Raw genomic sequence first — 22035 nt, forward strand, 5'->3', positions numbered from 1 at the left:
CTTTAATGACTTGTTATGTAATGCTGATGCTAACAATATCAATGTATTGTGCCTTTTAGATCTTTCAGCTGCCTTTGACACCATTGACCATGACATTTTGTTAAGAAGACTAGAAAATACGTTCGGCATAAAAGGGATTGCCCTTAAATGGTTTACATCATATTTACAGGATCGATGGCAGACTGTCGTGGTGAATGGTGTTCAGTCAGAACAAGTTTTACTAAATTTTGGAGTGCCACAAGGCTCTGTTCTTGGCCCTGTCCTTTTTACTGTATATATGCAGCCCCTTTCTAGTGTGATATCCAGATTCAATCTGAGTTATCATTTTTATGCAGATGATACGCAAATATATGATTCAGCACCCCTTAGTAATGTACAGTTCTTAATACAACGAATTACGAGCTGTTTTAATGAGATTAAATCTTGGATGTGCCACAATAAGTTAAAATTAAATGATAGTAAAACTGAGATTTTAATGTGTGGAAGGCCGAGTATCCTTTAACAGGCAAATAAATCACCTATTACTCTCGGAAATAGCACAATAGAATTTTCAAATAAAGCAAAAAACCTTGGCGTCATCATTGATAAAGATCTTTCCATGACAAGCCACGTGAATAACACCATACAATCTATGTACATAGAAATGAAAAAAATAAGCAAAATTCGGAATTTAATACCGAAGCATATAACAGAACTTTTAATTAATTCCCTGGTTTTATCTAAATTGGACTATTGTAACTCCCTTTGGGCGAATTTAGCTAAAGACAAAATTAGCAAACTTCAGGTTGCTCAAAATAACGCAGCCAGGCTCATTGTACGCAATAACAAAAAATACCCGTCAGCAACTCTTCTTCTCCGTGAGTTACATTGGCTTCCTGTTGAAAAAAGAGTTGCCTATAAGATTTGTACTGTTGTCTATAAATCCCTGAGCACGAACAGTCCTTCCTATATTAAAGACCTTCTAAACATATATGTCCCCAATAGAAACTTGAGGTCAAGCAATGACCAATCAATCCTTGTCAAACCTAAGCCATTGCGTAAAATAGGTGAACAGTCTTTTCAATTTTCGGCCCCCCATTTTTGGAACTCTCTCCCGTCACACGTGAGATGCTCGGATTCGTTGACAACGTTCAATCTCGCTTAAAGTTTTATCTTTTTACGTCATAATGTTGCAATATTATTTTCATATTTTGTTGTTGTTAAATTGAATTCGTATCACGTTTCCTTCACACTTGTCTCACTGTAATATGTTTTGTTTTATATCACTGTAAAGCGCTTAGAGCCTGTGACAACGGGGTAAAGCGCTATATAAATGCCATTTATTATAGGCAAAAAACCGAGGCAACGAATCGCTGGGGAAGTAGTATGGCGCGAGACCGTTGAAAGGTGATAAGAATTGAGGACCGCCGCCGGTCTTCCACTTTGGGACCGGTCCCCGGTTCACAGCTACAAGACCGTGGGACCGGTCCCAAAGACCGGTCCTCAGCGCGACACTAACTACTACTACTACTACTACTACTACTACTACTACTACTACTACTACTACTACTACTACTACTACTACTACTACTACCACTACTACTAAGTAGTAGTAGTAGTAGTAGTAGTAGTCGTACTACTACTACTACTACTACTACTACTACTACTACTACTACTACTACTACTACTACTACTACTACTACTACTCGTTGTAGTAGTAGTACTACTACTATTACTACTACTACCTAGCTACTACTACTACTACTACTACTACTACTACTACTACTACTACTACTACTACTACTACTTCTACTATACTACTACTACTACTACTACTACTACTACTACTACTACTACTACTATTACTACTACTACTACTACTACTACTACTACTACTACTACTACTACTACTACTACTACTACTACTACTACTACTACTACTCGTTGTAGTAGTAGTACTACTACTATTACTACTACTACCTAACTACTACTACTACTACTATACTACTACTACTACTACTACTACTACTACTACTACTACTACTACTACTACTACTACTATACTACTACTACTACTACTACTACTACTACTACTACTACTACTACTACTACTACTACTACTACTACTACTACTACTACTTACTACTACTACACTACTACTTCTACTACTACTACTATTACTACTACTACTTAACTAACTACTACTACTACTACTACTACTACTACTACTACTACTACTATACTACACTACTATACTACTAAACTACTACTACCTACTACACTACTACTATACTACTACTACTACTACTACTACTACTACTACTACTATCTACTACTACTAACTACTACTACTACTACTACTATACTACTACTACTACTACTACATACTACTACTACTACTACTAATACTACTACTACTACTACTATACTACTACTACTACTACTACTACTACTACTACTATACTACTACTACTACTACTACTACTACTACTACTTACTACGTATGTAGTAGTCTACTACTACTACTACTACTACTACTACTACTACTACTACTACTACTAAATCTACTACTAAACTACTACTACTACTACTACTACTACTACTACTACTACTACTACTACCTACCTATACTACTACACTACTACTACTACTACTACTACTACTACTACTACTACTACTACTACTTACTACTACTACTACTATACTACTACTACAATACTACTACTACTACTACTACTACTACTACTACTACTACTACTACTACTACTACTATACTACTACTACTACTCTACTACTACTATACTATATACTACTACTACTACTACTACTACTACTACTACTACTACTACTACTACTACTACTACTATCTACTACTACTACTACTATACTCTACTACTACTACTACTATACTACTACTACTACTACTACTATACTTACTACTACTACTACTACTACTACTACTACTACTACTACTATACTACTACTCTACTACTACTACTACTACTTACTATACTCTATCTTCTTCTTCTTCTTCTTCTCTTCTTCTTCTTCTTCTTCTTCTTCTTCTTCTTCTTCTTCTTTCTTCTTCTTCTTCTTCCTCTTCTTCTTCTTCTTCTTCTTCTTCTTCTCTTCTTCTTCTTCTTCTTCTTCTTCTTCTTCTTCTTCTTCTTCTTCTTCTCTTCTTCTTCTTCTTCTTCTTTCTTCTTCTCTTCTCTCTCCTCCTCCTCCTCCTCCTCCTCCTCCTCCAGCTCCTCCTCCTCCTCCTCCTCCTCCTCCTTGTTCTCCTTTTAACTATGAAATATTAACTGCTCACCTTTGACTTTCCCAAGGGTTGAGGCTTTGGCATTATCTAAACGAATAAAAAACAAAACAAAACAAACAAAATTATGGATCAGTTGAATCACTTTAAAGATGTATCTCACTGTCTCAAAACGGTATGACGTCGGCATGAGATTGAATTTTTAGATAGAACGAAGTTGACGTCATTCAGGTCTTTGTTATTGTTTTTTTTTTTTTTTGCCATCCATGTTTGTGAGTAATTCTCACTAAACTGTATTAACCGGACTATAAACGTTAAGGTTCCGCATAGTTTTGTGTGTTGGTCCGTTATACTTCCGGATGGCAATGTTGGGAACCTCTTAGCCAAGCGCATACTATCTATAGAGGTTGTCCGTTTGGCTAAGAAACTCACAACATTACCATCCGTAATTATAACGGACCAACACACAAAGCTAAGTGTATCCTTGAACGTTTATAGCTTAGCCAAGCGCATACTTTCCGTAGATAGTTTTAACCTATGTATATCCTTGAACGTTTATAGTCAGGTTAATACAGTTTAGTGAGAATTACTCATAAAAATGGATGGAAAAAAACATTAACAAAGACCTGAGGGACGTCAACTTCGTTCTATCTATACACAAACTTGGGGCTAAATTTCTATTTTTTAAATGTTGGAAATACATACAGGTTATTACATTGCAAAAGACACAAAGGTGGGGCTTTACTATTTTTTCATGATGTATTATATTATTATTATCGTCATCATCGTTATCATCATCATCATCATCATCATCATCATCATCATCATCATCATCATCATCATCTACATCATCATCATCATCATCATCATCAAGGGGCAGCTTGGCTCAGTGGTACGGTCTTTGCTTCCTACTCGAAAGGTACCGAGTTGAATCACCCGTCGCTACGGTGTGTGGCTTTGAGCAAGTCACCTCACCCTAGCTCAGTTTGCGGCGCTGCTCTGGGGCTGACGCCTGGGTTATTCCGGTCTTCTCTTGGAATAGACCCTAAAGACAAATTTCCCCTTGGGAATGAATAAAGGGAATTGTATTGTATTATATTTTTATTCATCATCATCATCATCATCATCATCATCATCATTGTCATCATCATTATCATCATCATCATCACCATCATCATCATCACTAACCGATGTAAGCGACGACGCTCCGGATGGTCCCTGGTTTCCCGAGGACGACGACGATGAAGGTTGACCGACGTACTTAAAACTTCCTTGTGGTTCTTTTCCCGCCTCGGACTCGGTCACGTGAACAAGACTCATCAACGAGGCGTCCACCATTGGCTGTTGATTCAACATCTCCAACTCTAGAAATAGGACAAGTTCAACAACGACAAAGCGATCGTGATCGCCAAGGTTCTAAACAGAAATGAATATTTTAAGTAGAACTTTCGAGCCAGTTTATCCCGGTTTCTATAGCGTGAAACGGACAACAGCAATGACTCGCTACTCTTTGGATAGGACGCTAGTCCATTGCAAAAGTACTTTCCGTCAGATCTAACAGGCCTAGCTACCCAATCACTGCTGGGTGGACAAAGGGGGAGGGGGTTCAGAAAATGAATCTCGACTGCACCCGGCCGGATCAATCTTGGTCCCTTTGAAGCGAGTGCCCTACCAACTGAGCTATTGGAATATAACAGCTTTGAAAAACTACAAGAACAAAATGCCAAACACGGAACGTTTCGGGCACAAAACCTTCTTCAGCCAACAACACCAAAAGAAAACCCAATGAAAACATAAAAAACATTACAAAAAAACAAACAATAGACGGCAGAGAGCTTCTATCATTTTAGTATCGCCTAAGTTCTACACGCTTTAACTTTTTAAAAAGTAATGCATTGTAAACAGACAAACAAAAAAAAAACAAAAGTAAAAAGAGCTGAATGTAACAGCTTAAAAATAGAAAAAGAGAACAATTTTTGACAGAGAAAATGCTGTTAACGACCAGGTAGTACTCATGGTTTCACGCCTGAATGTGGTGAGAGAATGTGAATAAAGAGCCCTCTCCAAGTTTTGTGTGTTGGTTCGTTATCTTTGACTGGCTGAATGTTGTAAGTAAATTACCGAAACGTCGCGAAGAATAAAATCAAGATAATCCAGGTACTTAACTCATTCATTACTTCTACAGTTTCTTGTTATTACACGGTTGCCTCCCTTGTGTACTAAATTCATAAAGGGGTATAATCAACAATACAATCTAACTCTGATAAAACATTTTTTTTTTAAAGACAATTTTGAACAGTAAACTCGTCATCCCAATAAAGGACGATATTACTAGCTTTAATCTTGTCAAGATCTCTCAAACCTGGGATTTTATATAAGTCCTAGGTCTAAGTCTTTTTTCTAAAGGCTTTTATGATGGCCAAATTCTATAATATATGTTTTATTTTTCATAGTGAGAGAAAACACATCGTGGGATTGTAGTTTTTGCTATCTCTGTTTTTAGAACGGAAAATTAGAACGTGTGACGTCACGACTTTTCACCCTATTATAGAGATTTTAAAAATAATGTCTACGTAATATTATGAATTGTCTAAATGGTAAGAATGAAGTTGGCATCACAGCGCTCTCTGTGGTTGTGTTTAGACAGCCATTAAGATGACATCACTCGGCTCTTTGTTATACATTTTTAGACAGATTTTTAAGTTCTCCACTAAATTATATCAATCAAGCCATAAACGTTAAATGTTACATACAGTTTTGTGTGTTGATATGTTAAATTTTTTTCTGGTTGGCGGATGTTGTGAGTTTTTACCTAAACGCATAGCATCACAAAATAAAGCGACCAGATATAATTTTTTGTTTAAGTGTTTAACGACTGACAGGAAATGGCATTTGATGTTTTTGATAATGATAATTTACGGGGAAATCGTGGTCTTGTGCTATGATACTTGCGCTTTCGGGCGGGAAGGTCCTGGGATCGTGTCCAGCTCGGCGCATAGTTGAGTCCTTGGAAATGACTCTTTATTCACATTCTCTCATCGCACTGATATGTAAAATGTGAGTGCCTGGTGGGTTAACACCGTTGGAAAAATCGTAATATGGCTTAACAGACGTCATGTCTCGATCTGTTACGTGTTGTTGTGAGCAAGGACCTTTTGTAAAAAGCTTTGAGCACGTTTAGTGGATTTTTTAAAGTAGTCCATCAGAGCCATTAGGCCCATAGAGCGGGAGTTTATTTCCCGTTATCTACAACGGTGTGAAACGGACAATAGCAATTGCTTGCTATCATTTGGATAGACTGCTAGACTAGAACATATTACATTCAGATTTATGGTTCGAATGGGGTCTCGCTAGCTCAGTTGGTAGAGTAGTCGCTTCACACTCAATGGGACCGAGATCGATTCCGAATGCAGTCGATTGAGATTTTTTTCTGACCACCCCCCCCCCCCCCCTTCCCCCAACAACTCACTTTTTACTTTCTACTGGATCGTCTTCTTTTGTGACGTAATCTTTTGGTCAGTATAAGGCCGTTAGTTTGCGATGGCCACGGCAGGATACAGTAAATTATTGATAGAAATATTGGAGAGAGAAAAGCCAAAATATTTTTAATCTTTTTATTTTAAAACGCCAAAACGGCAGCCATAATAATCTGGTAGAATCATATGTGTATAATGCAATAATTTTGTTTTTTTATTTTAAAATTGTGATTGATCTTCAACCGACGTGTACATGTATGAAGGTCTGACAAGTGAATCCACTTATGAGCCTAGTTTAACATTGTTGTAATGGACAATATTTTACATCATTTTTTGTTTGAGATTCCCATTACAACAATGGGCCCATATGGAATTGGGGAATCATACCTGCAAATAAGTGCACGTCGTCTGCAAGCCATTAACCCAAAACTGTTTTATGACGGGATTGATTACTTGGCCAGTTTTTATCTTACAATCAGATATAGTAATAATAGAAAACGTGTACTTATGTATTTATTTGTTTCATTCAGAAAAAAAAATGATTTACATTCTTCATGAAGCAAAATGTAAATATATCATCTCTCTGAATATTTTAACATAAAGTTTACTTTTCATCATATCAGGTTCATTCCGGCATAGTATAGTTTTGGGAAAACAGGGCATGTATTTTATAAAAATGTGAACGAAGTAATAAAAAAAAAAATAAGCCAAATATATAAACAGAATGCCAAACTAGTTTCCATTTACAGGGTACTAGAAGAGGTAGAACATTTTAATTTAAAAACGTCGAAACGACAAACGTTTAAAACCGTGCCGTATAATGTAGAAAATTATTTCTTTAAACAGCCAAAACGACAACCAATAAATACAATGCCGCATCCTGTAGGAAATTGTCTCTTTAAATTACCAAATACGGCAACCAACAAAAAAGCCTGCAAAACCCTGCAGTAAATTATTGTCTCTGAAAAACTCATAAATGGTAACCACTATGTAATATAACAACTTCAAAAAGACACAAAATACCAAAAAGAAATTCAACGTTTTGAGCCTCCAAAAAAACCCTTCTTCAGCTAATAACTGTTGACTGAAGAAGGATTTTGAGTCTGAAATATTTCGTGTTGGGTATTTTTTTTCTTTTGTATTCTTTTTTGTTTATTGCTTTTTACAGTCCATAGCTTCTTGCAGCTGAGTATCAAATAGTAATCACGAAAAAAATAAAGCTATATCGTAGTGCTATTTTTTTTTTTTTTTTTTTTTTTTTTTGCCTCTGTGAAGTTGAAGCATTTTGAATAATCCAAGCTTTGTTGCAGGTATTATTTCCTTTAACTCTCTCCTTACCGATCATTTTCGGTATTTTCCCAAATGGCAGGCTTTCCCGGCGAAATTTTTTTTTTTTTTTATAACTCAAAAAAAGCTCTCAACAAAACAACTTTATGTTTTTTATTAATTAAACAAAGATCATTCTTCAAAGTTTGTGATGTACAAAATAAATCTGAATTTTAAAAATGTGTATAGTGTCGTAACAAATGTGACGATTTTTGCTGTAGGTGGTAAAGAGAGAGTTAAAGGACTTGAATTTTTATTACAGGAAATAATTGGCGCAGAACTAAATAATCTCTTATTGGTCCAAAATTCAAGAGGCAAAGTTTCCCCTTGGGGCAAGTTACCCCAGTTGATGGTACCTTGTATAATCCATGTTGGTCATAAATAAACGCCATCCATCCTCGCTCTTTTACGCACCGTAAACTGCCTATATATTTTGGTACTTAAATTATAGTTATGCTACCTTATGTTTCACTGCGTAACCTATTCATTACTTGTCCTCCAGAAAAAGAGGAACCATAAATGTAGAAGGTATGACGTCACGAATTTTCTTCCCCATTCTCGCCCTTTGTTGTATTGAAGGATTATTCTTGATGAGAAGTAATACTCGTGAGTTCATCAGAGGGATATATAGATAGAACGAAGTTGACGTCACTCGGTTCTTTTAGCCAGCCATTTTTTATCTTATCTTATCTTATCTTTTCTTATCTTATCTTATCTTATCTTACTGAAGGCTTAATATAGGAATTATCCTTTAAATGCCTTATACAATAGTTTATATTACAGAATCTCATATAGTTTGCATTGTATCATTGATAGACAGCTTTACACAACTTTGAATGTAAGAAAAAATGTATCAATACGGCAATGTAAAATCGAAAAATACTATCATAGAATACTGGGAATTGGAAATTGGTCATGATCGAATGAATCATAAATGTACAAAGGTCATAGTGCAATGAAATATTAATGACAACAATAGTCATGAAAGCTCATTTTTATGAGTGGTTTTCACTAAATTTTATTAATCAGACTATAAATGTTTAAGGTTACACATTGTTTATTTGTTTGGGTTTGTTTTTGTTTTTGTTTTTGTTTTTTTTTTTGGAGTTGGTACGTTATATCCGACTGGCGGATATCATGAGTATTCAAACTTAAGTTATACCATCAATAAGGAAGTGATTCTTTAACTCCCAAGATTGCGAACTCTTCAATGCCTTCCCATTTTCCCTCCATCCCGGTAGTGTTTTTACACACAATCCCAGGATTTAAGCACCACCAATCGCCCTATATATTTCCCCAAGTCAAAGTGATTCTAATCTGCCAGAAGCTATGGGCTGTATAAAGGAATAAGCAATAATGAATGTAACAGCTTGAAAAAAAAAATACTAAACACGGAATCTTTCTGGCTCAACACCTTTCTTCAGCTAGTAAAACAAACAATAAAAACATAAATACGTTACTTAACTCTCTCTTCACTGATTATTTTCAGTATTTTCCAAAACAGCTTTACACAACTTTGAATGTAAGAAAATTGATTTTTTAAAGCTCAAACAATCTCTCTACAAAACAACTGTATGTTCTTATTAATTAAACAAAGATCATTGTGATGTACAAAATAACTTTGACGAAGAAAAAATGCATATAGTGTCGTAACAAATGTGATGATTTTGCTGTAGGTGGTAAGGAGAAGGTTAAAGACCAAATAGTCGGCTGTATAATGTATTTATGTTATATCGTTTTTGCTCTGAGTGAAGAAAGTTTCCGGGGTTTTTTTTTTTTGTTTTTTTTTTTGGTCTTTTGGTCTTTTTTTTTTTTTTGAAGCTGTTTTACTTTTTTATTGCTATCTACATTTCCCAAATTTATATTCTAATAAGATTTTCTTGTTGCCCCCCAAATCTCTTCAATTCTCCTGGCCACAGCTCTGTGATTCACATTGTCAGACGGGGGAATCGTCACGTTGGCCAATTCTGTGTAGGAGTATTGGGCCACCACAACCCGACCTGCTGAGGAGGGTATCAGATCGGCTACCCCTCCTGCTCCGGAGTCGAAAGAGACGGTGGATGGCCGAGGATTAAACGTGATGGACGACGACGAGAGAGACAGCTTCTCCAGTAACTCTCTGTCCTTCTTTTCTTGTTCGGTCGTCGATTTCTTCATGTGATCTCCAGTAGCTCCCCAATGCTTCTCCAGCATCCGGGCAATCGCTCTCTTTTCCGCCATTTCCAAGATATCCGTATCCTCAATGCGCATGGCCATACGAGTATTTTCCGCTTCTCCAATTTCGTCGAATTCCTTCTTTTGTCTAAATCCACGAAGGTATTTGTGGAAATCTTCTTCTAAAGATTTGTCCTTACAACGCCTAAATTCTTTGAGTTTTTCTTGTACTTTATCGACCCGCATCTTGGGCGTGAAAATCTCTGGCATAATGTAATCTATTTCTACATTTGAGTCGAATTTAAAGCTCTCTGCGTAGTCGTTTTCATCGGTTACTTTGGAAGACAAGAAATCCAGATAGTCGTCCTCCTCAAACATCATTGTTGACGAATAGTCTTTCACGCCATAGTAAAATGCTGGAGTATTTATTCTACTTTCGCTTTGGACAGATTCCAGTTTCGGACCCAGATTATCGAAATCGCAAACTCTATCGGCATAAAACGAGAAGAAGTCACCGTTAAAATTGTCCTCTACAAATCGTTTCATTTCCTTTTCTTCGACCAATCCCGATTGAGAGCCAAGATCGTAGGGATCGGTGCACGGTGTGATTTCAGAGCTGTTTTCGTTCTGGGAGACGGTGTCAAACCCCGAGTCGTCATCTACATCTGCGTACAGCGAATGCTCTTCTTTTGGTTTGAAACCCTCAATAATATACGGATTCTCTTGTCCGTGGAAGTCGAAGAGACCTTCAACAGAGACCTCTGAGACATGCTCGGATTTGCCTGGTTCGGAGATGCCGATGACAGAATTTGCTCTGTCTGTCTCATACACCATCGCTGAGTCGCCATCGCATCCTTCTTGACCTAAAAAGGAGGGGAGGAGGGGTATGTGGGGGGGGGGGGGGGGGGGAGATGAGATGCGATTGGACAGTGATAATATATGATATATATATAGGCAGACTCTTAGGATTACGGGACGTAAAGGAGAGAGGGTGGATAACCTTTATTGACGACAAGCGTATATTTTTACGAAAAAATTAGATGTCAATCAGAGTTCTGAAACCAGAAGTTGAATTCAACAAAGGTTGTATCTAGTCGTCCAGAAGAATGATTTTACGCTTCCAATGAAATAGGAACCAGTTTTTGACATCATACGTTTCTTCCCTATGACAAACAAGATTATATTAAATGTTTTATTATTGGTTACCACATCTAAATCTTTTAATTGACCGGCACTTAAACTTCTGGATATACGAAAAAATTTAGCACCAGGTCCGTCATTCACTGATTACAAGATTTCTAATATTCATGCTATGTGTGAAGATAAATTTTTCACAGCATTTACTCATGAGAATAAACTTACATTCCGTCAAAACTATGAGTTACCTTTTATGTTTATAGACTGATTGATATAGATAGTATGAAGTTGACGTCACTCATGTCTTTGTAATTGCTTTTTGCCATCCGCGTTTATGTGTAATTCTCACAAAATTGTAATAACCAAACTATAAACGTTCAAGGTCACACATAGTTTTGTATGTTGGTCCATTATTCTTCCGGATGGCAATGTTGTGAGCTACTTAGCCAAGCGCATACTAGTAAACTCATAAACGCGGATGGCAAAAGGAAATAACGATGACCTATGTGACGTCAACTTCATACTATCTATACTACAGTGAGAACTAATCATTCAACTGGCGGTCTGAAAAATAATAACAATGAACTAAGTGACGTCAATTTCATTCCTTTTATACTTGTCGTTCCAGTAAAATAGATCCATTTGTTAATGTCTTAAATTTGAATGAATAGAAAGCAATTTTCCCCTCACTCTAAAACAAATTTTATACCAAAACATCGTCCCACAAATAATGATCGGTAAATAAAATAAATAAAATAAACAAAATTCCAGGTATTCATCCCCAAGAGGAAATTTGTCCCTAGGGTCTATTCCAAGGGTAGACTGGAACAACCCAGGCGTCAGCCGCGGTGCAACGCCGCAAAGTGGGTTAGGGCTAGGTGACTTGCTCAAGGCCAAACAACGAGGCGGGTAGTCGAACTCGGTAACTTTTGAGTACGAAGCAAAAACCGTACCTTTGATCTTTGACAAACGTCTCTAACTTTGGGGATAAAAAACAAAGTGAGTAGATGTGACTCATATATAAGGGAACAACACAAAACAAACAACGTTTCGGCCCTTGGCCTTCGTCAGGAGACAGTAAACAAAAACACAAACAAATATGTAAATTTACAAAATATCACATTTTGTCAAATGTAGAAATAAAGTTAATGTGAGGAAAGGGCGTCGAGTGTGGATGCAAGAAGTGGCGCGCCACTTATATATGAGTCACATCTACTCACTTTGTTTTTTATCTCCATTTTATTGGCTCATTTAGGCAGCTCTAGCTTTGGTTCTAACTTTGGGCTTTGAATGAAATCCCAGTTTAGAGAGTTTTAAAAAAAAATTACTTGATTTGTTTTTCAGAGTTCTGCAGAATTTGTCATCCGGCTTTCCCATAATATGGACATTGCAATATGGATGCGTTTGGTTAACCCTTTCCTTACCAACTATAGGAAAATCGTCACATTCGTTACGATACAACCAACATTATTCTTAATCAAATTTCTTGCGTACATCATAACATTTATAGAAAATGAGCAGTATGTTTTGCTAAAGAAACTATGGCTCGCAAGAATTTTAGTGCTATTATGTCATGTCTGAGTGATAAAAAATCTATTTTTGTGTTAGTTGGGTATGAAGTTTTGGGCAAAATCCTGAAAATGGCTGGTAAGGAGAGGGTTTAAGGCTCACAGAATCTACCAGCCGGATATCACGTACCAACACACGAAACTTTATGTAACCTTGAACGTTTATAGTCTTAGTAATCGAATTTAGTGAACTAATCATAAAATTCCTGGCTAAAATAAAAAGCAATAACAAAGAGCTGAGTGACGTCAATTTTGTTCCTTTTATACGATTGTTGGTGTGTAACCTGATCATATTCGATCTCGGATATTTCCCCTGGATCTTTGAATCTAATGATATGGATTAAGCTTCCTTGTTTTAAATACTCTCCAAGGGTGTCATTCTAAGATCGTTTAAAGCCATGAAAAAAATTAAAACAATATAACATTTTCAACAAAAAAAAAGAACAAAATACCAATCACGAAATGTTTCGGGCTGAAAATCCTTCTTCAGCCAACAATAACAACAAGAACAACAGTAATAAAAATTATGAAAAGATAAACACATAACTAAAAATAAAACAAACAAATCGGCGGCAGGGAATATGAAGGAAAATATGGAGGGCAGGCGAGGATTAGGAAGACCAAGGCCCAGTTAGTAATGTAAATAACATCCTGGAATGGACAGGGATAGGCTAAATGGAAGAGAACTGTACAATGCCGTCAACAGACATGAAGAAGGGGCAGACATTAACTTGTCATCGCAGAGTGAGTGCGGGCAGCCAACGTCATTGAGGACGACACTGGATATAGCAAGTAAGGAAATACGTAGAATCTCCCTAGACGTCCTGCTTCTAAAATACTTATGTAAATGGTGCTGCTAGAAGCTCGAAGAAATAAATAACAATATGAAATTGAATGTAAGCTTCGATTTAATATACGAAAACAGATAAAATGGACGTTTCTGGTTTCCCCTATCAACAAAATAAGATGAATTACAACGCCACTAAACATTATCTCATTCGTCTGTTGTGTTTCATTCATCCTGTTTTGTTGATAAATGGGAAAACCAAAACGTCCATTTTATCTGTTTTCGTAGATTAAATTGAAGCTTACATTCAATTTCACATTGTTGTTTACTAAAATGATAAGGCCACCTTATAATTCAATATGTAACCAATTTACTATTAGTCCTCCGAAAGACTGGGTTCTTACACTCCCAAAGATATTGGAACCGGAAAAAGTAGAGGGTGTGACGTCACAACTTTTCTTCCCTCTAGAAAATCAAGATACTCACCGGATGTTTTGGCCATGACAGTTTGACCTTTGCCCTTTATAGGTATTGTTGAGTTAAACGCCTTCCTTTCGTTGTCTTGTTGTTTGTTAAGGACCAGACGGGCATTCTCAGCCCTTTTCTTAGCGTGATCTGATAGGAATAATTTTAAAAAGTAGAGTATTTATATAGCACAATATCTACTAAAAACAAATGAAGTGAGTAGGAAAGTGCAAGAAGACAACAGAGAATAAAAACTTCGCGGCGGCGATGGGGGATCGAACCCGCGACCTAACTAGTACGACAACTCCGCCTGCCCGGGGAGATTGTGACTTACCGTATGTGCTATCTACGACCTCCAAAAAAGTCGCTGCAAACCGTAGTCTAACTAGAGCCTTCTCTCCCCGACTTCTTGAGGTCACGGGTTCAAAACGCTGTACAATGGATCCCTAGCCAACAGCAACATTTAACATGCAGGACGAGACGTGGCGCATGTTAGGTGATATTACGAGGGGTTTTTTTGCGGACAGAGACAACTCAGTTATACGGCCAGGTATACATTTCACACCTGAGTATGGTGAGAGTATGTCAGTAAAGAGTCTCATCTATGCGCCGTTCAGACCGGTTTCCTGAACCCAAGAACTTCCGATCCGAAGGCGAGAGTCATACCACTAGATCACATAGCCGCATAAATAATATTAGAATGACAATAGATTTATACAAGAATGAGATGTTCAGCTAGCGTCTTTTTATGTGCATAATTGGGTACTTTCCGACAGATCTAACAGACCCAGCTACCCAATCACTGCTGGGTGAACAGGGGGATCAGAAAAAAATTTCGACTGCCCCCAGGATCGATTTCGGTCCCTTTGCGTGTGAAGCGAGTGTTTTACCAACTGAACTATCGAGACCCTCATTTTATAAGTTGTTCTCAAAAGATTATAGATGCTATGCGTCAATACAAAAAGTTCTGAACATTGCCAGCGGGATATAACGTACCAGCACACAAAACTATGTGTAACCTTAAACGTTTATAGATAGAACGAAGTTGACGTCACTCAGGTCTTTGTTATTGCTTTTTTTTAAATTGTTTTTTTTTTTCATCCATGTTTATGAACAATTCTCATTAGATTGTATTAACCAGATTAGAAAAGTTCAAGGTTACACAGGGTTTTGTGTGTTGGTCTGTATACTTCTGGATGGAAATTTTGTGAGATTCTTAGCCAAGCGCACACTATCTATCTGTAAACTTAAACGTTTATACTAAAATCGAGAAAATCGTGCGATAACTAACCACCCATTTGGTGGTAACGATAGAAAGAAAATGACGTCTCTCAGCTCTTTTTTTTTAATACTTTTAGTCTGCATCATCATCACTATCATCATCATTGCCTTCTTCACCCTGGGTCAGGGTATTGGCATGCAAACAGTTTCCATTCCTCTCTATCTTTAGCTAACATTTTTTATCACGACCCATGTCTAATCACATCTCTATGTATCTCTACATAAATTCTGTCTTCTCAGAAACTCTTCTGTCGCCCAAGAGAATTTGATTTGCCGTCTGTTAACTGTAACAAATTGAGTTTTACGGAAGGGATGTTATCCCTTCGACAACCTCCAATCTGGAGGACCACGTGACTCAAAAAGGGGGAGTCCCACACTATTAGTTGCCTTTTGTCACACGCTGGCTTGGCGTTGGGCTATTCTTGCATCCTCTTAGTTGAGGGACCCCGGACACCAATCGGGGGTGGATAAAAGCAATGCATCAATCCAATAAACAACCAACTATGTTTGTCCGAGCACGTTTGAAGGTGTGTCGCAAATTCCCATGTTTTGACTGGTCAAAAAATCTACTGATGAATGGGAGCGATCTACATTCATGTTTTCATCCTACCGAGTTTTTCAATCACATGGTTTGTTGCTGTCGAACGATAAGATATTTCTTAGCACGCTGCTGTGTTAATGAAAATTGTAAACATACCCATACACAAGCTAAACAGAATGACCAATCGTGATGTTAGATATTTCAAAAGCTGTGAACACGTTTCACTATGTGGGTCACTTTGAACACACGTTGCAATGTGACCAATGACCTCGAGCTCGTGGAAAGTTAATATAGATCATTCTTATTGCAGATATAAGTCGGATAAGATAATAATTTCTTACCGTCCACGTTTTCGAGCGGTAGAACGGTGGGCACCCTGTTGGAAGCGGACCCTAGGCTGTTGCCAGACAACTTGCTGTCCGACTCTGTGACCGTTAACGCCATGAAGTTCTTCAGGGCTTCCTTGGCCTTCTCCACGTTCGTCTTCCTGGGAGCGTTCTTGGGTGGCTGGGCGGGCTTGGGTGTTCGTACGTTGCTAATGGACACGAGGGCTAGCGATTTGGTTTTGGAATCTAATTAAAAGAACGTTGATTATACGATGGTGATGTTTGACGATAATGATGATAATGATGATGATAACGAAATTCAAGATGATGAAGGTTATGATGATGATGATGATGATGATGATGATGATGATGATGATGATGATGATGATGATGATGATGATGATGATGATGATAACGAATTTAACTACAAGCTGGAGACGTCATGCGTGGAGATGAAACCAAACGCTACTACTTCCACTAGACCACATGGATGGATAGATAGATAGATAGATAGATAGATAGATAGATAGATAAAAAGATAGAAGGATGGATAGATTGATGGACAGATAGATAGATACATACATAGATAGATAGATATATAGATAGATAGATAGATATATTGATTGATGGATTGATTGATTGATTGATTGATTGATTGAGAGATAAAAAGATAGAAGAATAGATAGATGGATAAATAGATAGATAGATAGAAGGATAGATAGATATATAGATAGATAAAAAAGCTAGGATAGATAGCTAGCTTGAGAGATACATGGATGGATAGATAGATAGATAGATAGATAGATAGATAGATAGATTAATAGATAGATAGATAGATAGATAGATAGATAGATAGATAGATGAATGGATGGATGAATAGATAGCTAGATAAAGAGATAGATAAATAGATAGATAAAACATAAAATAAGAAAACGGCGTATTATTTTGTTCAAACCACCTTGCGTCAAAATGGTGAGCACCAACATTTGGACAACAGTTCCTGAAACTAATTGATACAAGCTTCCCAAAAAAAGCTATGTAAGATACTTAATAGAAATACGATAAAACAAATAAGCTATTCTTGTTTGCGCAACATTTAACAAATAATTTCAACCACAACAAAAAATATTTTTAAAAACACTGACAATAACAAAACCGACCCACCATAAAATGCAACTGCAGAAAGAAGGAACCTTGCCCATTGTATAAACAATGCATATAATTAAATCTAATATACCAAGTCACAGTCACCGAAACTAAAACAAACAAGCAGGAAAAATATTTAGGACTAACAAAAAATAATTTCAAAACCAGATACAAACTCCATAACTCAACTTTTAGAAATACCAACAACAAAAAACATCTAGAAAACTCAGCGAACATCTTTGGAAATTCAAAGACAACAAGCTATACCACAGTATTTTATGGAAAATTTTATCAAAAACAATAGGATACACAAGATCGTCAAAATAATGCAGTTTATGCCTGGAAGAAAAATACACATCATAAATCTCTTGAGCCACATCCAACACTAAAAAATATACAACAGCTGTCTGCATATGGGAAAACACCTATCAATTAACTTTGAACCTCCGGCATCACTTCAACAGTAGGCGACAACAAACAACTTATCAGTCACGACAGACCTGATGAGGCCAAGTGTAGACTAAATATCGTAGAAATATCTTAATAATAATGCTCCGGTGCTATAAGTTCGATGATGACTTCAAATAATCGTTCTTGCTTCCTCAAAACCTGTTACTGAAAATCGGCCATGCAATATCACGATGCTTTGGCTTAATGAAGAAAAGAAGAGAAGAAAGAAGAAGAAGAAGAAGAAGAAGAAATATGTCGAGCACTCTTTGTATCATATTTTTATCACAATACAATTAATAAATAGATAGAGAGATCTTCAGATAGATAGGTAGATAGATAGATAGATAGATAGATAGATAGATAGATAAATAGATAGATAGATAGATAGATAGATAGATAGATAGATAGATAGATAGATAGATAGATAGATAGATAGATAGATAATGATGGAAACAAGTTGAAACCTCAGATAATCTTAGTTATACCTGTTTTCAACCACTGTCTAATCGATTCAGTGTGCGCTTTTTTGGCGTTGACCAACACGTCCGTCCTTCCCATCACGTGATCCATGGGCTCCAAACAGATGGGCGTGTCTTCAACAAAAACGCGAGGCACGTTCCATGGCGCGACAACCCTCATCCACGTTTGTCTGCCGTACAGGAAATGGTCCTCTTTCTCAATCATATGTAGTTGTCTGAACAAGGGCAAAAGGGAAAAAAGACAAAAAATGCCACCCACTTTCCCAAAACTATATTAGGTATAGATGATTTAGAGGTAAGAGGATAAAAACTGATTTATTATCACAAATAAATTTTTAAAAGAACATTTATATTGTGCAACATTCTCTTATACCGAGTAGTCCTTCAGAGCCGTTAGTTCCATGGAGCCGGTGTTAATCCCGGTTTCTATAGCTTGAAATGGGCAAAAGCAATTGCTTGCTATCCTTTGGATAGGCCGCTAGTCTATCGCAAAGTACTTTCCGCCAAATCTAACAGACTCAGCTACCCATTCACTGCTGGGTGGACAGGGGGGGGGAGAAGGGCAGAAAAATCTCGACTTCACTCGGGATTGATCTTGGTCCCTTTGCGTGTGAAGCAAGTGCTCTCTTATACCGAGTACGGTGAGAGAATGTAAGTAAAGAGCCTGTCTCAAGGACTATATATTGCTGGGCTCAGAACGTAACTGGAACCAAAAGGCTATATGAGTCTCTGCTAACGCACTGTTACTAAAAATAGCTTTTATGGAAAATGTCAGCAACACACAATGCACGTATTTATGTTACCTGCTTGTTGCTTTCGTTGAGAATAGGCCACTTAAATTTAAGGATGCTGATCTTATCCAATGTTTTACTCTCATAACGCGCTTTAACTATAAAATAGCATGTCGTATGTATCTATGTATGTGTCTATTTTATCTATATGTTGGTTTTGTTGAGACAAGCCCCGCTCCATTAAAGTTTGCGGATTTAGTTAAATCTATGTGGTATACTCTCCTAATGCGTTATTACTAAAAAAAATCCCAAGAAATCATTCGACCTCGACTAATTTTTGGGCATTTTTTTTTCTTATATTGTTCTCGTCGACTGGTTTTTGGGGATTTTTTTTTCCTTGTATTTGTCTTTGTTGCTTTGTCTGGCACCTTTCGTCCACACTTGTTCAGTTCTTTATCTGAATATCAAACACTTAGACTCAAAAAAATGTCATCATGTCATTGCTTGTTCAGTCAGAGAAAGATGTAGTTTTTCATGATGTACTTTATTTGTTGGTCACTGATCACACTAATAAATTATCGCGGTTGTAAAAAATCTGCGATTATTTTGCTTTTCAATATGTTCATTTCACTTACTTGTTGGTTTCGTTGAGAATAGCCCATTTGAATTGCAGTGAGCTGTTGGAGTCGAAGGCAATTTGAACTCTCCAATAACCTGACATGCGTGGGTATTCTGGGAGGCGGGATGGGGGGAGTGATTTTAAGATATTATTAGTAAACATATAGAAGGAATGGGTTTCCCGCTAGCTTAGGTGGTAGATCACACGCTTCATAATCAAAGGGGTCGAATCGCTCCCAGGTGAAATGGAGATTGGCAAAAAAACTCTCAAACTTGGGACCTTGCGAAGTCTTCCTTGCTTCCCAGGTTTAGAATTTTTGTCAAGATGAAGGTCATTTGAATCGATCGTTATTGGATTGCGAGTTTTCTGTCCAATACGTGGGTCAGATATGGAACCATACCATTCAGCTTGGTAAAATTAGTGAAAATGTCATATATATTGATGTTCATTTCAAAACTATTTATTTATGTATGTATCTGTCTATTTCTTTCTTTATTTATTTATCTATTGATTTATTTATTTATTTATTTATTTATTTATTTATTTATTTATTTATTTATTTATTTATTCATTCATTCATTCACCAGTGGCTTTAACGGCCTTCTCGATGTTCCATGCCCCGGTGGTCTGTGAACATCCGGTCAGCGCCAAGTATTGTCCCTGGTCCACTTTGCGATAGGTGCCCACCTCGGCGTACGTTGCTGATTGGACGAATACCTGGGCACGTGACAATTATATTATGCTTGTTTAAAAATAATGTTTAAATTGTTTAAATAATGTGAATATCTATATCAAATATCAAATACATTTAGAAACAACAACCGAAAAACTGATTTCAACAACTCAATGAAACATCCAACTGCCTCAGCACCTTAACACACATGATGATATTCTAAAGCTAAGAACACTTGCACTAGACAGAGATTTATGGAGGCAAATTACTAACAGGATAATAGAAACAGACTGACGAACTCGAAATGACTCACACATTCACGGCAAGCGTCAGCGAGACCGCACAGCCATATTCAATGTAAATAAATATAAAGATTAAAAATAAATGGCCCGTCGTCTGTAAACGGTGTTATGGCGAAATGATGCTTTGTGTTTAGAAAAAAACCATAACATCCACCAGTCGGATGTAACGTACCAACACACAAAACTGAATGTAACCTTGAACGTTTATAGCTTTATGTATGCAATTTAGTGCGAACGTATCTTTAAAATGGCTGCCTAAAAACAATAACAAATAGCTGACTGGCGTCAAAGTTGTTCCTTCTATAGCTATAAAACTAAGACGTGAGTTCGGATATTGTATTCTATTATAAGTATAATGTCTTAAACTGACAAAAACAAAAACAAACTTTATATGTTGAGTTATTGTGACTTTTATCATCACTTTTTGACTTCCCTAGATCCTGACAAAATACCGTTCTGGGAAGATGTGTTACATATGAGATCCACTGTCTCAAAACGGTATGATATCGGGATGAACTTAGTGGTGGCAATTGAAATGATAGCCGAAAAGATAAAACTATGGGTATATTTCTATTGGCTATGATGGAGATTGAATAAAATTTCTTATATTGCCATATAGTAACAATTGCTATTTCTTATCATTTCAATGGTAAGAAGTCACATGTGAAAAAATCACTAAAACTACTCGGTGAGTCTGAAAGTAAGAGTTGCCACTTACACACGTTGTCGACCTGTATATATGATATAGTACCATCTAACTCGAATATAATCAATAAATTTTTGGAACAAGTAATTTTTTTCTAAAAAATACCGAACGGCCATTGTTAAGCAGTGACGTGGCATGCTAACAGTATAAGGTGGTGCCAGAATCTGAAGAAAATTACTTAAAACATGGTATATTTGTAAATAGAAAAGAAAGAAAACAATTTAAAGAAAAGACTCACTCAATAAATAAGCCAGAGGCGGCATTCCTATTTACCATTTCTCAGTTTTATTTTTTTTATAAACGCTGTAATCCAGTTTTTAAAATGGATGCGGTGCCAGGCACCAAATCAACCAATATAGCCACGCCCCTGTTGTTAAGCCTCTCTTTGACAAAAAACAAGGGCTCGGTTTGGTAAACTTGAAAAATTACAAGCCGAGTTCCAACTTACCGTAATATATCAAAGTCACCGGAAAAAGTTGTTCTCCAACAATGAAATGAACACCTAGTAAGCCACGGGCTCCAAGAGCCTCTTCAATCAGCGTACAAATAATTGCACAGCACCGAAACATCCCCCTTTCAGCTATGAGTCCACAAAAATTACGTTCTAACCACGTGTACTTATTTCCAGGT

At 36.9% G+C, this 22035-nt stretch overlaps 1 protein-coding gene across 11 annotated transcripts in view; it reads right to left on the minus strand.

The window, feature by feature from the left end:
* LOC144978682 (uncharacterized) overlaps window positions 1-22035 on the minus strand; it is a 41147-nt gene that overhangs the window by 12941 nt on the left and 6171 nt on the right. For 10 of the 11 annotated variants that reach the window (XM_078925071.1, XM_078925075.1, XM_078925070.1 and 7 more), the window contains 6 exons: window positions 20309-20441; window positions 19741-19837; window positions 18381-18589; window positions 16315-16545; window positions 14173-14301; window positions 6846-11057 (listed from right to left, as the gene is read on the minus strand). In XM_078925071.1, coding sequence (XP_078781197.1) covers window positions 9907-11057; window positions 14173-14301; window positions 16315-16545; window positions 18381-18589; window positions 19741-19837; window positions 20309-20441 — 1950 coding nt within the window. In that variant the 3' untranslated portion in view covers window positions 6846-9906. Of the gene's footprint in view, window positions 1-3292; window positions 3329-4426; window positions 4603-6845; window positions 11058-14172; window positions 14302-16314; window positions 16546-18380; window positions 18590-19740; window positions 19838-20308; window positions 20442-22035 lie in introns of those variants that run through there. The other variant, XM_078925080.1, reaches the window with a different exon arrangement.

Source organism: Berghia stephanieae, chromosome 8 (genome assembly GCF_034508935.2).
Source record: "Berghia stephanieae isolate SIO BIC M18660-M18661 chromosome 8, UCSD_Bste_1.3, whole genome shotgun sequence".
Classification (NCBI taxonomy): Eukaryota; Metazoa; Mollusca; class Gastropoda; order Nudibranchia; family Aeolidiidae; genus Berghia; species Berghia stephanieae.